Source organism: Herpailurus yagouaroundi, unplaced genomic scaffold (genome assembly GCF_014898765.1).
Source record: "Herpailurus yagouaroundi ecotype Mexico unplaced genomic scaffold, PumYag 140, whole genome shotgun sequence".
Taxonomy (NCBI): Eukaryota; Metazoa; Chordata; class Mammalia; order Carnivora; family Felidae; genus Herpailurus; species Herpailurus yagouaroundi.
Genome location: NW_024412395.1, coordinates 91,108,630 through 91,136,227, shown reverse-complemented (window position 1 = coordinate 91,136,227; position 27,598 = coordinate 91,108,630). Strand labels below are relative to the sequence as shown.

Below are 27,598 nucleotides of genomic sequence, written 5' to 3'. Positions count from 1 at the left end.
TTCCACTCTTTTCACCCATTTTGTCCATCTACTTACCCCCTCCTTACATTTTAGAGTGGTTAGTGATTTGTTTTCACTGAACAAAATATATATTCATTATACCATGCAGGATTCACTCAGGAAAACCAAAACCTGACTGTAAATCTTTCTTCAAACCTTCCCCAAAAGGACGGCAAGAATATACAAAGGCAACTCTTTTACCTCAGACCTTTTAAAGATTAATTAAACATTAGCTGTGAATGTATGCCCTTTCCTTGGGATGCAAAAAACACATCCAACAGTTAAAATAGAGGCTAATGACAGCCTCATGATAAGTGATGTTTTCGCCCATGTCTGTTTCACAAGACCAGTGGGTTTATGGACCCATCCCCTGGTCATTTCCCTAGTCTCTACTGTATAATTGGACTAAAGGTACTAGTCAATTACTAAAATCTAGTCATTAGCTCCCTGATTTCTAAAGACAATATTGCTATGGTAGAAAGTATTGAGTGGTTGATCCTAGAAATTGACTGTTTAGCTATGAATATTTTTGTTACATATATATTAATTAACGATTTTTTGCTTATACTTCCCTAGGTATTATGTGATAGAAGTTCCTTCTCTCATACTCTATCTTCCTTCCCTTGTTTCAACTCCTAATAGGCAGCCTCCTACTTAATAGTCCTCCTATCAGATTCCGGATTCTAGTAACACTGTTCTCCCATGATGCCTCCAACATAAAAGATGGTGACACTGTCTTGTTGTTGACAATCTCTGAGTTGTCTCTCTGTCCCCTATTTGACATCTCAGTTCTTCTATCACCTATGTAACCAATTCCATGTATTAAAGTTATTTTGTTCAGAAGATCTAAAGTAATTCTTTCCTACTTAAATCTAAATGTTTTCCTGACTTTTTCTGAATGAAGAAGCAAAACATCAGAAAAATGCATTATATAACTGCTTTCAGAATTGCAAAGGTAAAGAAATCATTCTTCTGTCTATATTTCTTCCTCACTTTTATACAGAGGATACATGATAAGGCTTCTGCATGTAGACTAAAACCGAAGAACTGCTCCCAAAGTAGGCAAACAATCTTGGAAGATATACACATGTGTGTTAGAACTGAAGGGAAAATCAAAGCTTGGAATAACACTAGAATAACCTCCCCACCTCCTAACACATACACAAAGATCTGGCCACTTACCATGGAAAAGAGGGTGTTAGGATATGAGTGTAGGATTAGGGAGAAGAAATGCAGCCTCAGTAAAATATACTAATGTGTTTCAACCCCAACCCCCAAATTGCTCTATCAACTTTGGCCACTGTTGGTCCTGAACCCTGTCCAGCTTTCGTGCCTCCTCTACTCCAATGTCTCTGGCAGCTGAATCTGTCACCCATGTGCAGAGAGCCCACAATCAGCCCTAACAATTCTATCAATCCAGAACAAACTCATGCAAGTTTGGAATTTTGATTAAAACACAGAATTAAAATCTTTAATTACTGACCTGAGACAACTGTATAATTTAATCTAGTCCCTAATTAATAAATAAGAATTTTAAACCAAGGATCCCTAGTCATTTGAATAAAAAATAGAAATAGTAAAATAAAACCTAAGATAAGGAAGAAGACAGAATGTGGAAAAAATAAAGAAAAATATTCAAAGATCAGAAATCGTGTTTTAAAAAGTCTATTTTCTTTAAAGAGATGGAAATAAAATTATATCTATGGATTAATAATAGACTTCTATGAGAATGGACTAACTGTAGAATAAGAAATAATCCTGGAGGTGGAGAATAGAATTTTCAAAATAACAAATCCAGTGGATTGATGATGATAAATCAGATAAAGTCATTTCCTAAGCAGTTGAGAAGGCAAAGTTTAGAAGATGTTTCAGAATGCAAAACAGACAAAGAAATGGAAAATATGGATGGCAGAAAACAAGATTTATGCAGTATTTAATAATAAGTCTAAACTTATCTATTAGGAATTTCAGAAAAGGCAAAAAGAAAACAATGGTTTAAACAAACAATAAAAAAGAAATTCCCATTCTGGAGAAGATAGTGGTGTAGGAGGACGCTGGGCTCACCACGTCCTGAGGATCACTTAGATTCCACCCACATCTGCCTAAATAAGCCAGAGAACCACCAGAAGACTAGCAGAATGGACTCTCTGGAGCTAAGCTAGGCTAAGAGGCCCACAGAAGAGTGTAGGAAGGGCAGAAAGGTGGTGTGTGCTACACAGACTAGCGGGAGAGAACCGGAGCGGTGGAGGGGCAGCCCGCCTGGCAAGGCAGAGCCCCCAAGTCTGGCTTGCAAAAGCGGAGGGGCCAGACTGTGTGAGTTCTGACAGCCAGCAGGACTAACATGTGGAATGTTATATGTCAACAGCTCTGCTCCGAGAGCTAGAGGGTGAGAGGACACCTGGATGGAGAGTCTTGAGCCCTGGAAGACAGAGCTTAGCCCGGCGGGATACAAAGGCACTGGCCAGAGCCATCTCCTTCTCCCATCCCCCAGCTGAAATCCCAAAGGGAACCGTTTCCTGTCACCGAACTTGCTTGCACCGCACAAACACCCAACGCTGTGCTTCTGTGGATCCATCCCTCTGACGGGTCTGTCTGACTCCCTCCTGGTCCTGCAGGGCCCCTCCTGCAAAGGACCACAGAGGGCAAAGCGAGCTAAGCCTGCCCCTCCCACCCCTGTGCACCTTGCAGATTCACCCCAGCTAATACGCCAGATCCCATCAAAGCAGCACCACAAGCCTGGCAGTGTGCAAGTAGCCCAGAAAGGGGCCACACCACTGCACAGGGAGTCCTGCCCCTGGGAGAGGGGAAGATAAGGTACACACCAGTCTGACTGTGGCCCCAGCAGTGGGCTAGGGACAGACATCAGATCTGACTGCAGCCCTGCCCACCAACACAAGTTATTCCAGACAGCAAAGGAGAAGTGCCCTACAGTTCCACACCACTCCAGGGACTATCCAAAATGATAAAAAAGAAGAATGCTCCTCAAAAGAAACTCCAGGAAGTAGCGACAGCTAACGAATTGATAAAAAATGATTTAAGCAATATAATGAAACAAGAATTTAGAATAATAGTCATAAAATTAATCGCTGGGTTTGAAAAAAAGTATAGAGGACAGCAGAGAATCTATTGCTACAGAGATCAAGGGACTAAGAAACGTCATGAGAAGCTAAAAAATGCTATAAATGAGGTGCAAAATAAAATGGAGGTGAACACAGCTCGGATTGAAGAGGCAGAGGAGAGAATAGGTGAATTAGAAGATAAAATTATGGAAAATGAGGAAGCTGAGAAAAGCAGAGATTAAAAAAATCCAGGAGTATGAGCGGAGAATTAGAGAACTAAATGATGCAATGAAATGGAACAAAATCCATATAATAGGAATTCCAGAAGAGGAAGAGAGAAACAGGCTGAAGGTGTATTTGAACAAATCACAGCTGAGAACTTCCCTGATCTGCGGAAGGAAAAAGCCATTGAAATCCAAGAGGCACAGAGAACTCCCTTCAGCCATAACTTGAATCGATCTTCTCCATGACATATCATAGTCAGACTGACAAAATACAAAGATAAAGAGAAAATTCTGAAAGCAGCTAGGGATAAACACACTCTAACATATAAAGGGAGACCAATAAGACTAGTGGCAGACTGACACTTTGCAGGCCAGAAAGGAATGGCAGGAAATCTTCAATGTGATGAACAGAAAAAATATGCAGCCAAGAATCCTTTATCCAGCAAGTCTGTCATTCAGAATAGAAAGAGAGATAAAGGTATTCCCAAACAAACAAAAACTGAAGGAATTAATCACCACTAAACCAGCCCTACAACACATCCTAAGGGGGATTCTGTGAGTGAAATGTTGCAAGGACCACAAAGGACCAGAGACATCACTACAAGCAGGAAACCTACAGATATCACAATGTCTCTAAACCCATATCTTTCTATAATAACACTGAATGTAAATGGACTAAATGCTCCAACTGAAAGACATAGGGTATCAGAATGGATAAAAAAACAAGACCCATCTATTTGCTGTCTATAAGAGACTCATTTTAGACCTGAGGACAACTTTAGATTGAAAGTGAGGAGATGGAGAACTATCTATCATGCTACTGGAAGTCAAAAGAAAGCTGGAGTAGCCATACTTATATCAGAAAAACTAGACTTTAAATTAAAGGCTGTAACAAGAGATGAAGAAGGGCATTATATAATAATTATGGAGTCTATCCATCAGGAAGAGCTAACAATTACAAATGTCTATGTGCCAAATACGGGAGCCCCCAAATATATAAAACAATTAATCACAAACATAAGCAACCTTATTGAAAAGAATGTGGTAATTGCAGGGGACTTTAATACTCCACTTACAACAATGGATAGATCATCTAGACACAGGATCAATAAAGAAACAAGGGCCCTGAATGATACATTGGATCAGATGTATTTGACAAATATATTTAGAACTCTGCATCACAAAGCAGCAGAATATACCTTCTTCTCGAGTGCACATGGAACATTCTCCAAGAGAGATCACAAAACAGCCCTTCATAAGTATAAAAGAATTGAGGTCATATCATGCATACTTTCAGACCACAATGCTATGAAGCTTGAAATCAACCACAGGAAAAAGCCTGGAAAACCTCCAAAAGCATGGGGGTTGGAGAACACCCTACTAAAGAATGAATGAGTCAACCAGGCAATTAGAGAAGAAATTAAAAAAATATATGGAAACAAACGAAAATGAAAATACAACAATCCAAATGCTTTGGGATGCAGTGAAGGCAGTCCTGAGAGGAAAATACATTGCAATCCAGGCCTATCTCAAGAAACAAGAAAAATCCCAAATACAAAATCTAACAACACACCTAAAGGAAATAGAAGCAGAACACCAAAGACACCCTAAACCCAGCAGAAGAAGAGAGATAATAAAGATCAGAGCAGAAATAAACAATATAGAATCTAAAAAACTGTAGAGCAGATCAATGAAACCAAGAGTTGGTTTTTTGAAAAAATAAACAAAATTGATAAACCTCTAGCCAGGCTTCTCAAAAAGAAAAGGGAGATGACCCAAGTAGATAAAAGCATGAATGAAAATGGAATTATTACAAGCAATCCCTCAGAAATACAAGCAATTATCAGGGAATACTATGAAATATTATATACCAACAAACTGGACAACCTGGAGGAAATGGACAAATTCCTAAACACGCACACACTTCCAAACTCAATCAGGAAGAAATAGAAAACTTGAACAGACCCATAACCAGTGAAGAAATTGAATCGTTTATCAAAAATCTCCCAACAAATAAGAGTCCAGGACCAGATGGCTTCCCAGGGGAATTCTACCAGACATTTAAAGTAGAGATAATAGGGGCGCCTGGGTGGCTCAGTCAGTTAAGCGTCCGACTTCAGCTCAGGTCACGATCTCGCGGTCCGTGAGTTCGAGCCCCGCGTCGGGCTCTGTGCTGATGGCTCAGAGCCTGGAGCCTGTTTCCGGTTCTGTGTCTCCCTCTCTCTCTGCCCCTCCCCCGTTCATGCTCTGTCTCTCTCTGTCTCAAAAATAAATAAAGGTTAAAAAAAAAATTAAAAAAAAAAAAAATAAAGTAGAGATAATACCCATCCTTCTCAAGCTGTTCCAAAAAATGGAAAGGGAAGGAAAACTTGCAGACTCATTCTATGAAGCCAGCATTACTTTGATTCATAAACCAGACAGAGACCCAGTAAAAAAAGAGAACTATAGGCCAATATCTCTGATGAATATGGATGCAAAAATTCTCAATAAGATACTATCAAATCAAAATCAAAATCATATAGAAAGAATTATACACCATGATCAAGTGGGATTCATTCCTGGGATGCATGGCTGGTTCAACATTTGCAAATCAATCAACGTGATACATCACATTAATAAAAGAAAAGATAAGAACCATATGATGCTGTCAATCGATGCAGAAAAAGCATTTGACAAAATTCAGTATCCTTTCTTAATAAAAACCCTCAGGAAAGTCGGGATAGAAGGAACATACTTAAACATCATAAAAGCCATTTATGAAAAGCCCACAGCTAATATCATCCTCAATGGGGAAAAACAGCTTTCTCCCTGAGATCAGGAACACGACAGGGATGTCCACTCTCAATGCTGATGTTTAACATAGTGTTGGAAGTGCTAGCATCAGCAATCAGACAACAAAAGGAAATCAAAGACATAAAAATTGGCAGTTATGAAGTCAAGCTTTCACTTTTTGCAGATGACATGATATTATACATGGAAAACCCAATAGACCCCACCAAAACTCTGCTAGAACTAATACATGAATTCAGCAAAGTTGTAGGATACAAAATCAATGTACAGAAATCAGTTGCATTCTTATACACTAATAATGAAGCAACAGAAAGACAAATAAAGAAACTGATCCCATTCACGATTGCACAAAGAAGCATAAAATACCTAGGAATAAACCTAACCAAAGATGTACAAGATCTGTATGCTGAAAACTATAGAAAGCTTATGAAGGAAATTGAAGAAGATATAAAGAAATGGAAAAACATTCCATGCTCATGGATTGGAAGAATAAATATTGTCAAAATGTCAATAGTACCCAAAGCTATCTACACATTCAATGCAATCCTAATCAAAATTGCACCAGCATTCCTCTCAAGGGTAGAACAAGCAATCCTAAAATTTGTATGGAACCGCAAAAGGCCCCGAATAGCCAAAGTAATATTGAAGAAGACAACCAAAGTGGGAAGCATCACAATCCCAGACTTTAGCCTCTACTACAAAGCTGTAATCATCAAGACAGCATGGTATTGGCACAAAAACAGACACATAGACCAATGGAATAGAATAGAATCCCCAGAATTAAGACCCACAAAAGTATGGCAAATTAATCTTTGACAAGGCAGGAAAGAATATCCAATGGAAAAAAGGCAGTCTCTTTAACAAATGGTGCTGGGAGAACTGGACAGCAACATGCAGAAGAATGAAACTACACCACTTTCTCACAACATTCACAAAAATAAACTCAAAATGGATGAGAGACCTAAATGTGAGACAGGAAACCATCAAAACCCTAGAGGAGAAAGCAGGAAAAGACCTCTCTGACCTCAGCCACAGCAATTTCTTACTTGACACATCCCCAAAGGCAAGGGAATTAAAAGCAAAAACGAACTATTGGGACCTCATGAAGATAAAAAGTTTCTGCACAGCAAAGGAAACAATCAACAAAACTAAAAGGCAACCAATGGAATGGGAAAAGATATTTGCAAATGACATATCGGACAAAGGGCTAGTATCCAAAATCTATAAAGAGCTCACTAAACTCCACACCCAAAAAAACAAATAATCCAGTGAAGAAGTGGGAAGAAAACATGAATAGACATTTGTCTAAAGAAGGCATCCAGATGGCCAACAGGCACATGAAAAGATGCTCAACGTCACTCCTCATCAGGGAAATACAAATCAAAACCACACTAAGATACCACCTCATGCCAGTCAGAGTGGCTAAAATGAACAAATCAGGAGACTATAGGTGCTGGCGAGGTTGTGGAGAAACGGGAACCCTCTTGCACTGTTGGTGGGAATGCAAACTGGTGCAGCCGCTCTGGAAAACCCTGTGGAGTTTCCTAAAAAAATTAAAAATAGATCTACCCTATCACCCAGCAATAGTACTGCTAGGAATTGACCCAAGGGTAAAGGAGTGCTGATGCATAGGGGCACTTGTACCCCAATGTTTATAGCAGCACTCTCAACAACAGCCAAATGATGGAAAGAGCCTAAATGTCCATCAAATGATGAATGGATAAAGAAATTGTGGTTTATATACACAACGTAATACTACATGGCAATGAGAAAGAATGAAATATGGCCTTTTGTAGCAACATGGATGGAAATGGAGAGTGTTGTGCTAAGTGTAATAAGTCATACAGAGAAAGACAGATGCCATATGTTTTCACTCTTATGTGGATCCTGAGAAACTTAACAGAAGACCATGGGGGGAGGGGAAGGAAAAAAAACCAAAAGAGGTTAGAGAGGGAGGGAGCCAAACCATAAGAGACTCTTAAAACCTGACAACAAACTGAGGGTTGACGGGAGGGTGGGTGATGGGTATTGAGGAGGGCACCTGTTTGCATGAGCACTGGGTGTTGTATGGAAACCAATTTGACAATAAATTTCATATTAAAAAAAAAAGAAATTCCCTGAGCTAAAGGACAACACCACTCTTAGACTGAAAAATTCTTCTATGTTATATAAGATATGAAAAACAAACACAAATAAATAAAAGCTTCATCTATGTTCAGCTGAAATTTGACAAGTCTTAAATAATAAAAATACTTAAAAGATTATATGGAAAAGAATGATGAGATATTAAATTACAAGTTTCATAAAAGCACCATCATTCTATACTTTCTATCGTCTAATGGAAGTATTAGCCCATTTGCAAAAATTTTAAAAGATTTAACTAAAAACAGTTGACACTTTTGAACCTTTTACACACATTAAATATATAGGATGGTTAAAAGTATGAAGAGTATGTTTGAGGAGGATTTCCTTAGAGAAAGTCCTCATGTGTGTCCTACCTCTTCAAGAGGGATACAGGGCAGGAATATCATAGGGATCAGAATGTGATACTAGTAGAAATATTGACCTAAAATTGTTTTTTAAAATATCTAAAGGGCAGCCTGATAGGGAAAATAAACTCAAGTAGAAAGAAACTATAAAGTGTACCACTAGGGGGAATATGGAGGCTGGCCCAAGGAGAAGCACTGGCTCAAGAAAGGAAGTTCCTTAGAGGACTTGGGAGGGCAGCTGGAAGAATTCATGATAGTACCCATGAGAGCAACAGCTTTGCATAGATGCCAGATTCAAAGAGCCTGAAGCCATCATAAAGTGGATTGAGTCAAATAATAACTTTTCTATTCCTCTACAGTTCCTCCCTTTTCCAACTTCAACCTTACAAGTTAACAAACTGGAAAAGAAAAAGGAAAAGAAAATGGAAAGAAATAGGAAGGACCACATACAACTAATATCACATCTGTGCCCCTCTGAAAGTATCTAGACCAAAGCAGGGCCAGCTGGAAGATGATTTAACTTATATGTGGAGCTTTGATATTACACAAAGCTTTTAATGAGAGAGAAAGAAAGACAGAAAGAGAGAATCTTAAGCAGGTACCACGCTCAGTGCAGTGCCCGACCCAGGGCTTGATCACACAACCCTGGGATCATGACATGAGCTGAAATCAAGAGTTGGATGCCCAACCGAGGCACCCAGGTGCCCTGGAAAGCTGTCTATCTCTAATTACTGATTTTAGGCTTATGTTTTGCAACCTAAAGTCAACACAGAATTAACTAATAATGCTAATGAAGACTACACTAAATTTTCATTCAGAGATAAGAGGAATTACCTCCACTAAGTAGTTTTAAAGGACTGCAGGTCACATAAATAAAGTTGCTTTTATGATTACACTCCAAAGGCCTCTTATTTTGAAATAATACAAGAAAAAGTATCTCTAACCTGAAGGCAGCTAGTAAAGACTGAAAGAGGTGATTGCTACTTCAAATGTGAAAACAGCAATGCAAAACTTCAAGGAACATGAAGAATCAAGAAAACGTGACATCACCAAAAGAGCACTATACTCTTCAAGTAACAAAACCCAAAGATACTGAGATCTGCAATTCACCCTAAAGAATTCAAAATAGCTATTTTGAGAAAACTTAATGAGTTCACAAAACAAAGACAATTCAACAAAAGTCAGAAAACCAATATATAAACATAAATGAGAAATTTAACAAAGTGATATAAACAAACAAACAATAGAAATTCTGGAGCTAAAGAATTAAATGAATGAATAAAATAAAAAAAATTCAACAGAGAACATCAACATAAGAATAAATCAAATAGAAGAAAAATAGACGAGTTAGAGAATAAGAATTTTTAAATAACCAAGCCAGAGAGGAACAAAGAGAAAACAGTGAGTAAGAGTGAAGAAAGTATACATGACTTATTGAATGCCATGAATAAAAGCACCAATATCAGAATTATTGGAGTTCCAGAAGAAGAGAGGGAGAAGGGGACAGAAAGTTTATTTAAAGAAATAATAGCTGAGAACTTCCCAAACCTGGGGGAAAAAAACATGCACATCAAAGTTCAGGGAGCTAATAGACCCTCCCACTATTTCAATTCAAAATAGTCTTCTCTAAGATACATTATAATGAAAATGTCAAACATCAAAATCAGAGAATCCTAAAAGTAGCAAGAGAAAATAATATGACTACAAAGGCACCTCCATTAAGCTATATGTGGATTTCTCGGCAGAAATCTTACAGAACAATCAAAAGAGGAATTATTCAGTTAAAGTGCTACAAAAAAAAACCCTGCCAGCCAAAAACACTGTATCCAGCTATCTTTCAGAAAGGAAGAAGAAATATTTTTCCAAACAAGTAAAAGCTGAGGGAGTTCATCACCACATAACATGGTTCACAAGAAATCCTGAAAGGAGATCTTCAAGCTGAAGTAAAAAGACACTAATTAGTAACACAAAAACTTCTCAAAAGAAACAACACGCTGGTAAAGGCAAATATACAGTCAGATTTAGAATACTCTAATTCTGTAATATGATGATGTAGTAACCAGTTAACTGTATTAAAAAAGTTAAAGGAAAAGAGTATTAAAAGCAACTATGGCTACTGTAATTTCTTAACAAATACACAACACAAAAAAGAAATAAACTGTGACATCAAAAACATAAAGGGGTGGGAGGTAAAAGGGTCAAGGTTTTGTATGCAACTGAAGTTAAGGTTCTATCAACATATAATGGACTATTATACCTATATGACATTTTATGTCAGCCTCATGATAACTATAAAGCAAAAACTTATAGCAGATCCACAAGAGATAAAGACAAGGGAATCAGATAATACCCTCATAGGACAGCACCAATTCACAAAGGTAGGCAGCAAGAAAAGGAAAAAAGGTGTAAAACTACAAAACAGCCAAAAAGTAATTAATTAGGAGATATTAGTAAGTTCTTACATACCAATAATTACTACAAATGTAAATGGAGTAAATGACTGAATTCTCCAATCAGAAGATACACAGTAGATCAATGATAAAGAAAAAAACTATACGCTGTCTATAAGAGGTTCACCTCAACTTTAAGTAAATACATAGGCTCAGAGTAAAAGGATGGCAAAAGATATCACATGCAAGTAGAAACCAAAAGAAAGCAAGAAGACACTTATATCAGACAAAATGGAATTTAAGCCAAAAATGGTAGAGATGGCCATTATATAGTGATAAAGATATCAGTTTATCAAGATTTAACAATTGCAAATATGTGCACAGCCATTATCAAATTACCTAAACATACTAAGTGAAAATCAACAGATGTGAAGAACAAACAGACCACAATAAAATAAGGGACTTCAATATCCTACTTTTAGCAATGGATAGATAATCCAGACAGAAAATAAAAACGGAAACATTAGACTTGAATTATACTTTAGACCAAATGGACCTAAAACACATAAAGAGAACATTCCATCCAAAACGCATTCTTCTCAAATGCACTAAGAACATTCTCCAGGATAGATCATAGAGTAAGACACAAAACAAGTCTGCAAATTTAAAAAGACTGAAATAGGGGCGCCTGGGTGGCGCAGTCGGTTAAGCGTCCGACTTCAGCCAGGTCACGATCTTGCGGTCCGTGAGTTCGAGCCCCGCGTCAGGCTCTGGGCTGATGGCTCGGAGCCTGGAGCCTGTTTCCGATTCTGTGTCTCCCTCTCTCTCTGCCCCTCCCCCATTCATGCTCTGTCTCTCTCTGTCCCAAAAATTAAAAAAAAAAAATTGTTAAAAAAAAAAATAAAAAGACTGAAATAATACCAACTATCTTTTCTGATCACAATATTATGAAATGGGAAATCAACAAAAGGAAAGCCAGAAAATTTAAAAACATGTAGAAACTAAACACACCCTTAAACAACCAATGGTTGAAAAATAAATCAAAAGTGAAATAAAACAAAATCTTTAAACAAACAAAAATTGAAACACAATACACCCAAACCTAGAGGATGCTAATAAAAGCTGCTCTTAGGGGGAAGTTTATAGTGACAAATGCATTTATTAAGAAAAAAGAAATATCTCAAATTACCGAGCTAACTTTATACCTCAAAGAACTAGAAAAAGAAGAAAAATTAAGACCAAAATTAGGAGAAGGAAGAAAATAAAAGGATCCGAAAAGAAATAAATGAAACAGAAACCATAAAAACAATGGAAAAGATAAGAATTTACAGTGTTTTTTTCAAAATACAAACAAAATTCACCAACCTTTAGTTAGACTAAGACAAAAAAAAGAGATGATGAATATATAAAATCAGAATTGAAAGAAGAGATACAACTAAGCACAGAAATGCATATAACCATAGAGACTGCAATGAACAATTACATGCAAAGTGTATACCCTAGAAGAAATAGATAAATTTCAAGAAACATACAATCTACCAAGATTAAATCATGAAATGAAAAATCTGAACAGACTAATAACAATTAAGGATACTGAATCAGTAACCAAAAACCTCCCAACACAGAAACGGCCAGAACCAAATGGCTCCATTGATGAATCCTACCAAATATTTAAAGAAAAATTAATGATAATCCTTCTCAAACTCTTCCAAAAAATTAAAGAGGATGGTGCACTTCTAAACTCATCTTTCAAGGCCAGCATTACCCTGCTACAAAAACCAGAATACAATACTACAAGAAAACTATAGATCAATATCCCTGATGAAGAAAGGTACAAATATTTGCAACAAAACACTAGCAATCTGGCTTCAAACAATGCATTAAAACAATCATACACCGTGATCAAGTGAAATTTATTCCTGAGATGCAAGGCTGGTTCAACATTAGCAAATCAACAAATATGATAACATTCAATTAAATAATGAAAGATAAGGGAGGGGGACAAGACAATGGAACAGCGTGGAAGATTTTTTTGCATCTCTCATCCCTGAAATACAGCCAGATCAACACTAAACCATCCAGTTGGCCCAGAAAACGGACTTGAGAATCAATACAACAATCTGCACAACCTGAACCAGCGACTCAGCAGGTACATGGCACAGAGAGGTGAGCTGGGGGAGAAAGCCACAGAGGTCAAGGAGCTGTTTTTTGCTCCAGAGAAAGGACGGAGATTGGGGGAGAGTACAGAAAGCATCACCCCTGCCCAAAAGCAGCTAGAGAGAAAATAAAGAGCACATAAGGGACTGAACAAAAAAGGGAAAAAGGAGAAAGGAGAGGGTTTAAATTTCATCAAGACTCTATAAACAGGAGGAGCACAGAGTCTGAAACTCCACAGCTTAATACCTGGCGGTCTTCTGGTGGGAATGGTGAATCCCCAGGAGCAGAGAGTGAGGTCCTCGGGGGTCCTCAGGCCACTTGGGAGAAGTGGTTCCCTTGCTGGGAGGACATTTTGTAGAAGCTGTGCAGCCCCCACAGGCAAAGGTCCCAGCAGACCCCAGAAAACAATCACATTCACTGGTGCTGGAACAAGGATGTTAAGGGAGAAGCCTGGCACCAGATGTGTGTTGTGATTTTCCACAATACCTGAAATGCTGCTGCTACACAGTTGCATGAACTTTTTCTGAGGTGGGCTGGCACCTAGCCACAGTCTCTGGACATCAGCAGCAGCGTGGTCTCTTGAATGTTTCTGGGGGTGGGCCAGCACCTGACAATTGCTCAGTGAGACCCTCCCCCAGAAGGTCTGAGCGAGTCAAAGTTGCAGTCATTCAGAAGTGTGGGGTTGGGAAACACAGCTGCATATGAGATAAAACTCAAGAGGGAGGTACCACTTGGCAACCTGATGGGTTAGCCATGGATTATATAAAAGCAGGGAGTGTACAGAAGCTGGAGACAAAGGAGGGGTTTATGATTGCTGGTCAGGGAGAGCAAAGTTCTGATACTAGAGATGGGGTAGCTGGGTGATGCCATTTTCACCTCTCCTGTGCATGTGCAAAAACACCTACAGACACCACAACAATTCACCGCAGTAAGCTAAACAGCACCATCTAGTGGAGAATGGAGCCATTACACTAAGCCCCATGCAAATGGGCCAACATCGCTCTTCAGGAACAACATAAGTCTCTCCACCTGCTTAGTTTACAGACTATAATGTGCTTCATAGTTCGACTTCTAGGGGAAACTGATGTAATTTCAATCGTACTTCAGTCTGTTTGCTGGGTTTTTTTTTCTTTTCTTATTCTTGAATACAGAAAGAGAAAATGTTTATTTTTATTTTCCATTTCTATTAAAAATATTTTATTTTTTTTCTACTCTATTTTTACCTTTTGGTAAATTTTTCAAATTCTATTTTTTTACTTCCATCATTTCATTTTTTTCTATTTCATTGTAATCATTTTTTCTAATTTTCAAACATTTTCCTTTTTTTTTTTTTGCTTTTATCTTTCCCTTTTTTCTCTAATCTATCAAGCTCCTTTCAACAACCAGACCAGAACACACCTAGGATCTAGCATCCTTTATTTGATTTTTTGTGTTGTTTTTAGTTTTTTAATTTTTCTTTTACTGTATTAATTCCTTTTCTTCCTTTGAAGTGATGAAATGAAGGAATTCACCCCAAAAGAAAGAACAGGAAGAAATGACAGCCAGGGATTTAATCAACACAGATATAAGCAATACATCTGAACCAGAATTTAGAATCACGAGAATAAGAATACTAGCTGGGTTTGAAAACAGATTAGAATCCCTTTCTGTGGAGATAAAAGCTAGTCAGGATGAAATAAAAAATGCTATAACTGAGCTGCAATCTCGAATAGATACCACAGCGACAAGGATGGATGAGGCAGAGGAGTGAATCAGTGATATAGAAGACAAACTTATGGAGAACAATGAAGCAGAGAAAAAGAGGGAGATAGGGCAAAAGAGCACAATTTAATAATTAGAGAAATCATTGACTTATTAAAAAGGAACAACATCAGAATCATAGGGGTCCCAGAAGATGAAGAGACAGAAAAAGGGGTGGAAGAGTTATGTGAGCAAATCATAGCAGAAAACTTTCCTAACGTGGGGAAAGACACGGACATCAAAATCCAGGAAGCACAGAGGACTCCTATTAGATTCAACAAAAACTGACAATCAACAAGGCATATCATAGTCAAATTCACAAAATACCCAGGCAAGGAAAGAATCATGAAAACAGCAAGGTAAAAAAAAGTCCTTAACCTACAAGGAAAGACAGATTAGGTCTGCAGCAGACCTATCTACAGAAACTTGGCAGGCCAGAAAGGAGTGTCAGGATATATTCATTGTGCTGAATCAGAAAAATATGCAGCCAAGAATTCTTTATCCAGAAAGTCTGTCATTCAAAATAGAAGGAGAGATTAAAAGCTTCCCAGACAAACAAAAATTAAAGGAGATCATGACCACTTTTAAGGGGGACTCTCTAAGGGGAGAAAATATGGGGGAAAAAAAAGACCAAAAGCAACAATTACTAGAAAGGACCAGAGAACACCACCAGAAACTTCAACTCTACAAGAACATAATGGCAATAAATTCATATCCTTCACCACTCACTCTAAATGTCAATGGACTCAATGCTCCAATCAAAAGACATAGGGATGGATAAAGACAAAAGACAGAATGGATAAGAAAATAAGATCCATCTATATGCTATTTACAAGATACCCACTTTAGATCTAAAGACACCTTCAGATAGAAAGTAAGGGGATGGAGAACCATCTATCAAGCTAATGGTCACCAAAAGAAAGCCAGAGTAGCCACACTTATATCAAACAATGTAGACTTTAAAAACTGTAACAAGATATGGAGACTGGAATTATATCATAATTAAGGGGTCTATACACAAAGAAGATCTAACAATTGTAAACATTTATGCTCTAAATGTGAAAGCACACAAATGTATAAACAAATTAATCACAAACATAAAGAAACTCATTGATAATAATACCATATTAGTAGGGGACTTCAACACCCCACTTACAACAATGGACAGATCATCTAAACAGAAAATCAACAAGGAAACAATGGCTTAGAATGACACATTGGACCAGATGGACTTAAAAGATATATTCAGAACATTTCATCCTAAAGTAGTGGAATACACATTCTTCTCCAGTGCACATGAAATGCTCTCCAGAATAGATCACATACTTCAACAGAAATCAACCTTCAACAAGTACAAAAAGATCGAGATCATACCATGAATATTTTCAGACCACAATGCTATGAAACTTGAAATCAACCACAAGACAAAAATGTGGAAAGATAACAAATACTTGGAGACTAAACCATTCTACTAAAGAATGAAAAGGCTAACCAAAAAGTTAAGGAGGAAATTAAAAAGGACATAGAAGCTAATGAAAATAATAACACCACAACCCAACACCTCTGGGATGGAGCAAAGGCGGTCATAAGAGGAAGTATATAGCAATCCAGGCCTTCCTTAAGAAGGAAGAAAGGTCACAGATATACAACCTGACTTTACACCTTAAATAGCTGGAAAAATAACAGCAAATAAAACCCCAAACCAGCAGAAGATAGGAAATAATAAAGATTAGAGCAGAAATCAATGTTATCAAAACCAAAAACACACACACACACACACACACACACACAAAACAACAACAACAACAACAACAACAACAACAACAAAAGTAGAATAGATCAATGAAACCAGAAGCTGGTTCTTTGAAATAATTAATAAAATTGATAAACCACTAGCCAGTTTGGTCAAAAACCAAAAGGAAAGGACCCAAACAAACAAATAAAATCAAGAATAAAAGAGGAGAGATCACAACCAACACAGAAAAAATACAAATAATAATAAGAGAATATTATGAACAATTAAACGCCAATAAAATGGGCAATCTGGAAGAAATGGACAAATTCCTAGAAACATATAAACTACCAAAACTGAAACAGGAAGAAATAGAAAATTTGAACAGATCCATAACCAGTAAAGAAATTGAGGTAGTAATCAAAAATCTCCCCAAAAACAAGAGTCCAGGACCAGATGGCTTTCCAGAGGAATTCTACCAAACATTTAAAGAAGATTTAACACCTATTCTCTTGAAGCTGTACCAAAACATAGAAATGGAAGGAAAACTTCCAAACTCTATGAAGCCAGCATTACCTTGATTCCAAAACCAGACAGAGATCCCACAAAAAGGAGAACTATAGACCAATTTCCCTGATGAACATGGACACAAAAATCCTCAACAAGATACTAGCCAGCAAGATCCAACAATACATTAAAAAAATTATTTACCATGACCAAGTGGAATTTATACTTGGGATACAAGTCTGGTTCAATATCTGCAAAATAATCAATGTGATACATTGCATCAATAAAAGAACGGACAAGAACCACATGATCCTCTCAATAGATTCAGAGAAAGTATTTTGACAAAATACAGCACTCTTTCTTGATAAATATCCCTCAAGAAAGTAGGGATAGAAAGATCATACTTCGAGATCATAAGGCCATATATGAAAGACCCACTGCTAATATCATCCTCAATGGGGAAAAACTGAGAGATTTCCCCTTACGGTCAGGAACAAAACAGGGATGTCCACCCTCACCACTGTTATTCAACATAGTATTGGAAGTCTTAGCCTCAGCAATCAGACAACACAAAGAAATAAAAGGTATCCAAATCAGCCAAGAGGAGGTCAAACTTACACTCTTTGTAGACGACATGATACTCTATATGGAAAACCCAAAAGATTCCACCAAAAAACTGCTGGAACTGATCCATGAATTCAGCAAAGTTGCAGGATATAAAATCAATGCATAGAAATTGGTTGCATTCCTATACACCAGTAATGAAGCAACAGAAAGAGAAATCAAGAAATAGATCCCATTTATAATTGCACCAAAAACCATAAAATACCTAGGAATAAATCTAACCAAAGAGGTAAAAAATCTATACACTGAAAACTATAGAAAGCTTATGAAAGAAATTGAAGAAGACACAAAAAAAAAGGAAAAATAGTCCATGCTCCTGGATAGGAAGAAAAAATACTATTAAAATGTCAATACTACCCAAAGCAATCTACGTATACAATGCAATACCTACCAAAATAATACCAGCATTCTTCACAGAGCTAGAACAAATAATCCTAAAATTTGTATGAAACCAGAAAAGACCCTGAATAGCCATAGCAATCTTGCAAAAGAAAACCAAAGCTGGGAGCAACACAATCCCAGATTTCAAGATTTATTACAAAGCTGTAATCATCAAGACAATATGCCACAAAAACAGACACTCAGATCAATGGAACAGAATAGAGAACCCAGAAATGGACCCACAAACATATGGCCAGCTAATCTTTGACAAAGCAGGAAAGATACCCAATGGAATAAAGAAAGTCTCTTCAGCAAATGGTGCTGGGAAAACTGGACAGCAACATGCAGAAGAATGAACCCTGGAAAACTTTTTACACCATACACAAAAGTAAATTCACAATGGATGAAAGACCTAAATGTAAGACAGAAAACCATCAAAATCCTCAAGGAGAAATAGGCAAAAACCTCTTTGCCCTCAGTCACAGCAACCTCTTACTCAACACATCTCCGGAGGCCAGGGAAACCAAAGCCAAAATGAACTATTAGGACCTCATCAAAATAATAAGCTTCTTCACAGCAAATGAAACAATCAGCAAAACTAAAAGGAAACCAAAGGAATGGGAGAAAATATTTGCAAGTGACATATCAGATAAAGGGTTAGTATCCAAAGTCTATAGAGAACTTATCAAACTCCACACACAAAAAACAAATAATCCATTGAAGAAATGGGCAAAAGACATGAATAGACACTTTTCCAAAGAAGACATCCAGATGGCTAACAGACACATGAAAAAATGCTCAACATCACTCATCATCAGGGAAATACAAATCAAAACCACAATGAGATACCACCTCACACCTGTCAGAATGACTAACATTAACAACTCAGGCAACAACAGATGTTGGCAAGGATGAGGAGAAAGAGTATCTCTTTTGCACTACTGGTGGGAATGCAAACTGGTGCAGCCCCTCGGAAAACAGTATGGAGCTTCCTCAAGAAATTAAAAGTAGAACTACCCTATGACCCAGCAATTGCACTACTAGGTATTTCTCCAAGGGATACAGGTATGTTGTTTTGAAGGGACACATGCACCCCAATGTTTATAGCAGCACTATCAACAATAGCCAAAGTATGGAAAGAGCCCAAATGTCCATCAATGGATGAATGGATAAAGAAGATGTGGTATATGTATATACAATGGGGTATTACTCAGCAATCAAAAAGAATGAAATCTTGCCATTTGCAACCACGTGGATGGAACTAGAGGGTATTATGCTGAGCAAAATTAGTCAGAGAAAGACAAAAATCATATGACTTCACTCATATGAGGACTTTAAGATATAAAACAGATGAACAAAAGGGAAGCAAAAATAATATAAAATCAGAGAGGGAGGCAAAACATAAGAGACTCTTAAATACAGAGAACAAACAGGGTTGTTGGAGGGTTCGTGGGACGGGGGATGGGCTAAATGGGTAAGAGGCTTAAGGAATCTCATCCTGAAATCATTGTTGCACCATGTGCTAACTAACTTGGATGTAAATTATAAAAAATAAATAAATTATAGAAAGAAAAGAAACATAAAAAAAGAATGAAGGATAAAAATCATATGATGATCTCAAAAGATGTAAGAAAAGCACTTAACAAGGCTCAACATCCTTTCATGAAAAAAAAAAATCAATAAATTGGTTAGAGAAAAAATATACCTCCACATAATAAAAGCCATACACAAGAAACCCACAGCTAACATCAGACTAAATTGTGAAAGGTTGAAGGTTTTCTTCTAATATCAGGAACCAGGCAAGGCTGCCCACTCTCATCACTCTTATTCAACATAGTACTGGTGGTCTTAGCTAGAGCAATCAGGCAAGATCAAGAAATAAAAAGCACCAAATGGATTCCTTCTTTCACTGATCAGAGAAAGGGGTCAAGAGTGGAAAGAGACTAGCTTTAGTCCCCAAGCTTCTAGAAAGTCCTTCCACATCCTGAACTTTTCTTACTCCCCCCAGAATACCAGCCCTGCTGTATATATATGTGGGGCGCCTGAGTGGCTCAGTTGGTTAAGCGTACAATTCTTGGTTTCAGCTCAGGTCATGATTTCACAGTTTCCTGAGTTCCAACTCTGCATCTCAACCCTACTTGAGATTTTCTGTCTCTTTCTCTCTCTGCCCCCCCACTTGTATTCTCTCTGTCTTTCTCAAAATAAATAAACCTTAAAAAAAAAAGATGTGTACTGCCATCTAAATATTTGACTCATTTACTAAAGGTAAAGAGACAGAGACCCTCTTTCTCTTGGCAACATCTCATTTCTTCCTTTTGCTTTTGCCTCCCCCCCCCACAACCCGCCCTTGGTTTAATCCTATTCTGCAATTCAAATTTCTATTTTTGTGTTGAGCTTGCTCCTTTCTTTCATATTGAAAAGATGACATTGCCCCCAAAGCCAAAAGTAAATGAGAATTGAAAAGCATCCAAATAGGAAAAAAAAATAAAATTACCTTCTTTGCAGGTGAAATGATCTTATTTATATATAAACCCAAAAGACTCAATGAAAAACAGTTAGAACTAATCAACAAGTTCAGTAAAGATTCAGAATATAAAATCAAAATACAAAAAGTCAATTGTGTCTCTATACACAATAAAATGAATAAAAAAGAAATAAAGAATGCAATCCCATTCACAATAGCATAAAAAAAAATAAAATACTTAGGAATAAATTTAATCAAGGAAGTGAAAGATCTGTACAATGAAAACTACAAAACATTGATGAAAGAAACTAAGGAAGACACAGATATTCTGTTCCCAAGTACTGAGAAGAATTAATATTGTTAAAATGCCCATACTACCCAAAGCCATCTATATATTCAATATAACCTCTATCAAAATTCTAACAGCATTTTTCACAGAAATAGAAAAAAAATCCTAAAATTTGTATAAAACTGCAATGACGCAAATAGCCACAGCAATCCCAAGAATAAAAGAACAAAGCTGAAGGTATCACACTTTTGATTTCAAAGCATACTACAAAGCTACAGTAATCAAAACAGTATAGTACTGACATAAAAATAGACACATAGACTAAAGGAACAGAATAGAGAGCCTAGAAATAAACTCCCATATATGCAATCAACTAGCATTTTACAAGGAACCCAAGAATATTCAATGGGGAAAAAAAAAGTCTCTTTAATAAATGGTTTTAGGAAAACTGGATAACCACATACAGGAAATTAAACTGTATACTCATCTGACACTATTCATAAAAACTAACTCAAAATTGATTAAACTTCAGACCTGAAACCATGAAACTCCCAGAGAAAACATAAGAAAAAGCTTCTTAACATTGGTCTTGCCAATGATTTTTTGGATATGACATCAAAAGCACAAGAAACAAAAGCAAAATCAAGTGAGACTATATTAAAAAGCCTCTGAACAGCAAAATACAATCAACAAAATGAAAAGGCAACCTGTGGAATGGAAGAAAATATTCACAAGCCACATATCTGATAAAGGGTAAATATCTAAATATATAAAGAACTCATACAGCTCAGTTACAAAAATAAATAAATAACTCAATTAAAAGTGGGCAAATGTATGGAATATATATTTTTCTAAAGAACACATACAAATAGCCAACAGGTACATGAAAAGATTCTCAACATCATTAATCACCAGGAAAATGGAGATCAAAACCACAGTGCAATACCATCTCCTACTTGTTACAATGGCTATCACCAAGAAGACAACAGACAATAATTGTTAGTAAGGATTTGGAGAAAAGGGAACGCTTGTGAACTGTGGATGAGAATGTAAACTGGTGCAGCCACTATGAAAAATAGGATGAAAATTTCTTCAAAAAATACAAATAGGGGCGCCTGGGTGGTTCAGTCGGTTAAGTGACCAACCTCGGCCCAGGTCATGATCTCATGGTTTGTGAATTCGAGCCCCACATCGGGCTCAGAGCCTGGAACCTGCATCTGCTTCTGTGTCTCCCTCTCTCTCTGCCCCTCCCCCACTCGTGCTCTGTCTCTGTCTCAGAAATAAACATAAAAATTTTAAAAATAAAATAAAAATAGAGCTACCATATGAAGCAACAACTCTACTTCTGACATATACCAAAAGGAAATGAAAACAAGATCTTGAAAAGATATCTGCACTCCCTGTTCATTACAGCATTTTTCATAATAGGTAAGGTATGAAAACAACCTAGGCCTCTGTCTATAGATTAATGAATAAACAAGATGTGGTGTACACACACACCCACACACTCACACACACACACACGCAATGGATTAGCATTCAGATATAAGAGAAGAGGACATTCTGCCATTTGTCACAACATAGATGGGTCTTGAGAAAATCATGCTAAGTGAAATAAATCAGACAGAAAAAAAATACTGTATGATATAATTTATATGTGTGAATCTAAAAAATAAAAAACTCATAGAAGCAAAGAGTAGAATGGTCTTTGGGGCTGCAGGTAGGGATATTGGGGAGATGTTGATCAAAGAAAGGGTACAAACTTATAGGGAAAAAATTAAGAGAAATACTAGTAAAAAGGAATTCACTTATTTTGCACTTTAGCATTTTTGTAAGACCCAAATTTTCTATCATGTTGTAGGTATTATGTTAAAAATTTTAATGCACTTAAAAAGAATATACTATGCATAAATATTTAATGTATTTGTACTATATTTTAGTAGCTTTTTCTCATACAAAAAGTCAACCCTGCTAATGTAGTCTTACAAGCCATAAGCACTTAGTGAATGAATCAACAAATCATTTTTAAGTATAACTACAACCTTAAAGAGAACGCCTATGCCATTAGAAGATGAAAATGTTGGGGCACTGGGTGGCTCAGTCAGTTGAGCGACTGACTTCGGCTCAGGTCATGACCTCATGGTTTGTGAGTTCGAGCCCCGTGTCAGGCTCTGTGCTGACAGCTCAGAGCCTGCAGCCTGCTTCTGATTCTGTGTCTCCCTCTCTCTCTGCCCCTCACCACTCATGCTCTGTTTCTCTGTGTCTCAGAAATAAATAAACATTAAATTTTTTTTTTTAAAAAAAGAAAATGTTCCCTTATCCATGAATTCAGCAAAGTCACAGGATATAAAATCAATGCACAGAAATCAGTTGTACTTCTATACACCAATAATGAAGCAACAGAAAGAGAAATCAAGGAATAGATCCCATTTACAATTGCACCAAAAACCATAAAATACCTAGGAATAAACCTAATTAAAGAGGTGACAAATCTATATACTGAAGACTAGAGAAAGCCTATGAAAGAAACTGAAGACACACACACAAAAAAGGAAAAATATTCCATTCTCATGAATTGGAAGAATAAATATTGTTAAAATGTCAATACTACCCAAAGCAATCGATATATTTAATGCAACCTTTATCAGAATATCACCAGCATTCTTCACAGAGCTAGAATAAACAATCCTAAAATTTGTATGGATCCAGAAAATACCCCCAAATAGCCAAAGCTATCCTGAAAAAGAAAACCAAAGCTGGAGGCATCACAATCTTGGACTTCAAGCTGTATTACAAAGCTGTAATCATCAAGAAAGTATGGTACTGGCATAGATACTTAGATCAATGGAACAGAATAGAGAATCTAGAAATGGACCCAGAAAAGTAAGGCCAACTAATCTTTGACAAAGTAGGCAAGAATATCCAACGGAATAAAGACAGTCTCTTCAGCAAATGGTGCTGGGAAAACTGGACAGCAACATGCAGAAAAAATGTGCCTGGACCACTTTCTTACACCATACACAAAAATAAACTCAAAATGGATCAAAGATCTAAATGTAATACAGAAAGCCATCAAAATGCTAAAGAAAGCAGGCAAAAACCTCTTTGACCTCAGCCACAGCAACTTCTTACTCAACGTGTCTCCAGAGGCAAGGGAAACAAAAGCAAAAATAAACTATTGGGACTTCATCAAGATAAAAAGCTTCTACACAGCAAAGGAAACAATCAGCAAAACTAATCAGCAAAAAAAAAAAAAAAAAAAGGAAACCAAAGGAATGGGAGAAAATATTTGCAAATGACATATCAGATAAACGGTTAGTATCCAAAATCTATAGAGAACTTATCAAACTCAACACTCAAAAAACAAATAATCCACTGAAGAAATGGGCAAGAGACATGAGTAGACACTTCTCCAAAGAAGACATCCACATGCTAACAGACACATGAAAAAATGCTCAACATCACTCATCATCAGGGAAATACAAATCAAAACCACAATGAGATACCACCTCACACCTGTCAGAATGACTAACATTAACAACAGATGTTGGCGAGGATGTGGAGAAAGGGGAACCCTTTGCACTGCGGGTGGGAATGCAAACAAGTGCAGTCACTCTGGAAAACAGTATGGAGGTTCCTCAAAAAACTAAAAATAGAACTACCCTATGACCCAGCAATTGCACTACTAGGTATTTATCCAAAGGATACAAGTGTACTGTTTTGAAAGGGCATATGCACCCCAATGTTTATAGCAGTGCTGTCGACAATAGTCAAATTATGGAAAGAGCTCAAATGTCCACTGATACGTGAATGGATAAAGAAGATGTGCGTATATATACAATGGAGTATTACTTGGCAATCAAAAAGAATGAAACCTTGCCATTTACAACTACATGGATGGAACTAGAGTGTATTATGCTAAGAAAAATTAGTCAGAGAAAGGCAAATATCATATGACTTCACTCATATGTGGAATTTAAAATACAAAAGAGATGAACATAAGGTAAGGGAAACAATATAAAAACAGGAAAGGGGACAAAACCTAAGAGACTCTAAATATAGAGAACAAACTGAGGGTTGCAGGAGAGGTTGTGGGTTTGGGGATGGGCTAAATAGGCAAGGGCATTAAGGAGTGCCCTTGGGATGCTCATTGGGATGAGCACTGGGTGTCTGTTACATGTAGGGGATGAATCACTGGATTGTACTGGAATCATTATTTCACTATATGCTAACTAACTCGGATGTAAATTTAAAAAAATAAATGAAAGGAAAAAAAAAGACGTAAATGTTCCTGATGACAAGCACCACCATCATACTGAAAATCTTTAATCCTAATTTATTTTTCTTTATTTAGGTGCTTTATATGAACCCAGACCTAACAATCTCTGTAGAGATAAACAAAGGTCACCCAAATGAGAAGAATAACTACTTATCGACAGCAAGAGAGTCATCCACCACCACTGCTTGCATTTGGCAGAGATTCAAAGGCAGGTAGAGGAGTGGGAAAGCTTTATGATAGCAAAAAGGGAAGGTCCATCCCAATGGGAAGTTTTCATATATTTTAGAACTCAAAGGTAACAATTATGTACTTTGTAAGAAAATTCATTACGTCAGCTAGAATTTCATGCAATTTTCATGACAAGAAATTAAACTCCTTACAGGTTTTATGTACTTTTCTCTCTTCCTCATTTTTGATCTCTTTGACCAGATACTTTTTTTCATTTATTATTATTTTTTTCATTTAAATACAGGTTAGTGAACATATAGCGTACTAATGGTTTCAGGAATAGAATTTAGTGATTTACCACTTACCCATAACACCCAGTGCTCATCCTGACAAGTGCCATTTTTCTTCAATCATTACAGAAGTTTTTCACTATCAGCCCAATTGCAAAGCAAAGGCACTCAGATCTAAGGAGATTCCTAAATGGGGCATAATTCTTTACATTCTACTTTTAAAGAAGACTAAGTAAAGTTTAAAGTTATACTATTAGGGAAGAAATAAGGGACTACGTGGGAGTTATTTCTTTGGACAGAGTAAGCAGAAAACTGACTAGGTAAGCACACATGCCTGTGATTATATTGGGGTGCGTGGCAGCATTCACTGAGTTGTCTCTGCCACCAGTAAGCATACGTCCCTCACATATTAGTAACATTTAAGAACTTTGGGGCTTGATATACATAACCTCTAAATTCCTCTTCCAGTAAAATAATGATACCATATGAGTTCATGGATCTGAAGATCTGAGAGTTAAGTATGATTTAATGGAAATAACAACAAAAAGCCATACCTTTGTATTATCTTTTATCTTTGTGTTACTTTTGTTTTTCTCCCTGGCTTCACGAAGACCTTTCTGAGTAGGACCTTCCAGTGCATTTTCTTTTTCACGGTTAGGAACAACTACAAGATAACACAATTTATTCTTAGTATCTATACTGTCTTGCAATGATAAATACAATTTTAATCAAAATATGAAAGCCAAAGTCATAATGATACATGTGTTTTTTAAAGTATTGTACTAGTAATATTGAAATAATACCAAAGTGTTCTTTTAATTTTTTTTTAATGTTTCATTTATTCTTAGAGCACAAGTGGCGGAGGGGCAGAGTGAGAGAGGGACCCAGAATCAGAAGCAGGCTCCAGGCTCTGAGCTGTCAGCACAGAGCCCGACGTGGGGCTTGCAGTCACAAGCCATGAGATCATGACCTAGGCCAAAGTCGGATGCTTTACCAACTGAGCCACCCAGGTGCCCCATTACCAAAATGTTTTAAGTCAAGTGTCAAATTCATTTCCCCAAAATTCAGCGTGTGATTACTACAATGTCAGTTAAATGGCATGATAAGCCAGTTAGAGAGCATAATAGCCAATCTCCACTTACATTATTTCCAAATTCCTGTCATGAGATTTCATGTGTGTATGAATAAAGTTGAAGAGGGTCAAAGGAGTAAATGGTAAACAATGACAAAATATCCTTTGTGGAATTGGGTAATAAATAACAGATTTTTAGAAGAATATTGTATTAACAAAATATTATTCTTCATGCTTCTCAAGTTGAAAAAAAAACAGAAAGGAAAATAATTGGGTAATTTTCCAATGTAGTTGTAACATTAGTCTCCAAACTCTCCTGGACATAAAGAGAACAGTCCTAAAAAAACCACCTGGGGGAAAAATAAAAGTGACAGGGAAAGTCTCTTTCTTTTATACATCTTTCCATATACATATACATATTTACATATACATAATTTCTCCTTATATTTTTAAACAGGAAAATGAGTGCAAATAAATTCATACAGTTACAATCATTAACTCATAACTAAAAGAAATAACTAAGTGTTCTAAATTATAACACTAGATTTATAACAGAGAAAAGATGAACACAAAAATATCTGGATGAGTCAAGTCTCTCAAAGAATTCTTAAGGCAAGGAAGCACATAGCTGGCATTTAGATTCTTTCCTGATATAATTCTTTCTACTCAGTACCAGTTTCAGACAAAGGAGAAAATCTCCAAAGCAACTTGGACAATAACCTAAAAACAGAATATTGAATAACATAGTTCTACATGAAACCACTAAAAAGACTTCAAAACACTTGAGTATCCAGACTGCCTGTTCTCCCTGATGGTGCTAAAAGTTAGAGCCCCATCTGGGAAGTGTAAGTGGGGGTTTGGGGGAGGGATGGGGGAGGGGCAGGAGGGAAGGCAGCAATTATGGCTCACTGACATTAAGGAAAATTTTTCACTTCCAGTTCTC

The 27,598-nt window shown here is 36.9% G+C and overlaps 1 protein-coding gene across 2 annotated transcripts in view; it reads right to left on the bottom strand.

Moving 5' to 3' along the window:
* Window positions 1-27,598, bottom strand: part of SPAG16 (sperm associated antigen 16) — a 1,036,541-nt gene that overhangs the window by 949,144 nt on the left and 59,799 nt on the right. For both annotated transcript variants that reach the window (XM_040476151.1, XM_040476150.1), the window contains one exon: window positions 26,138-26,247. In XM_040476151.1, the coding sequence (XP_040332085.1) occupies window positions 26,138-26,247 (110 nt within the window). The remainder of the gene's footprint in view (window positions 1-26,137; window positions 26,248-27,598) is intronic.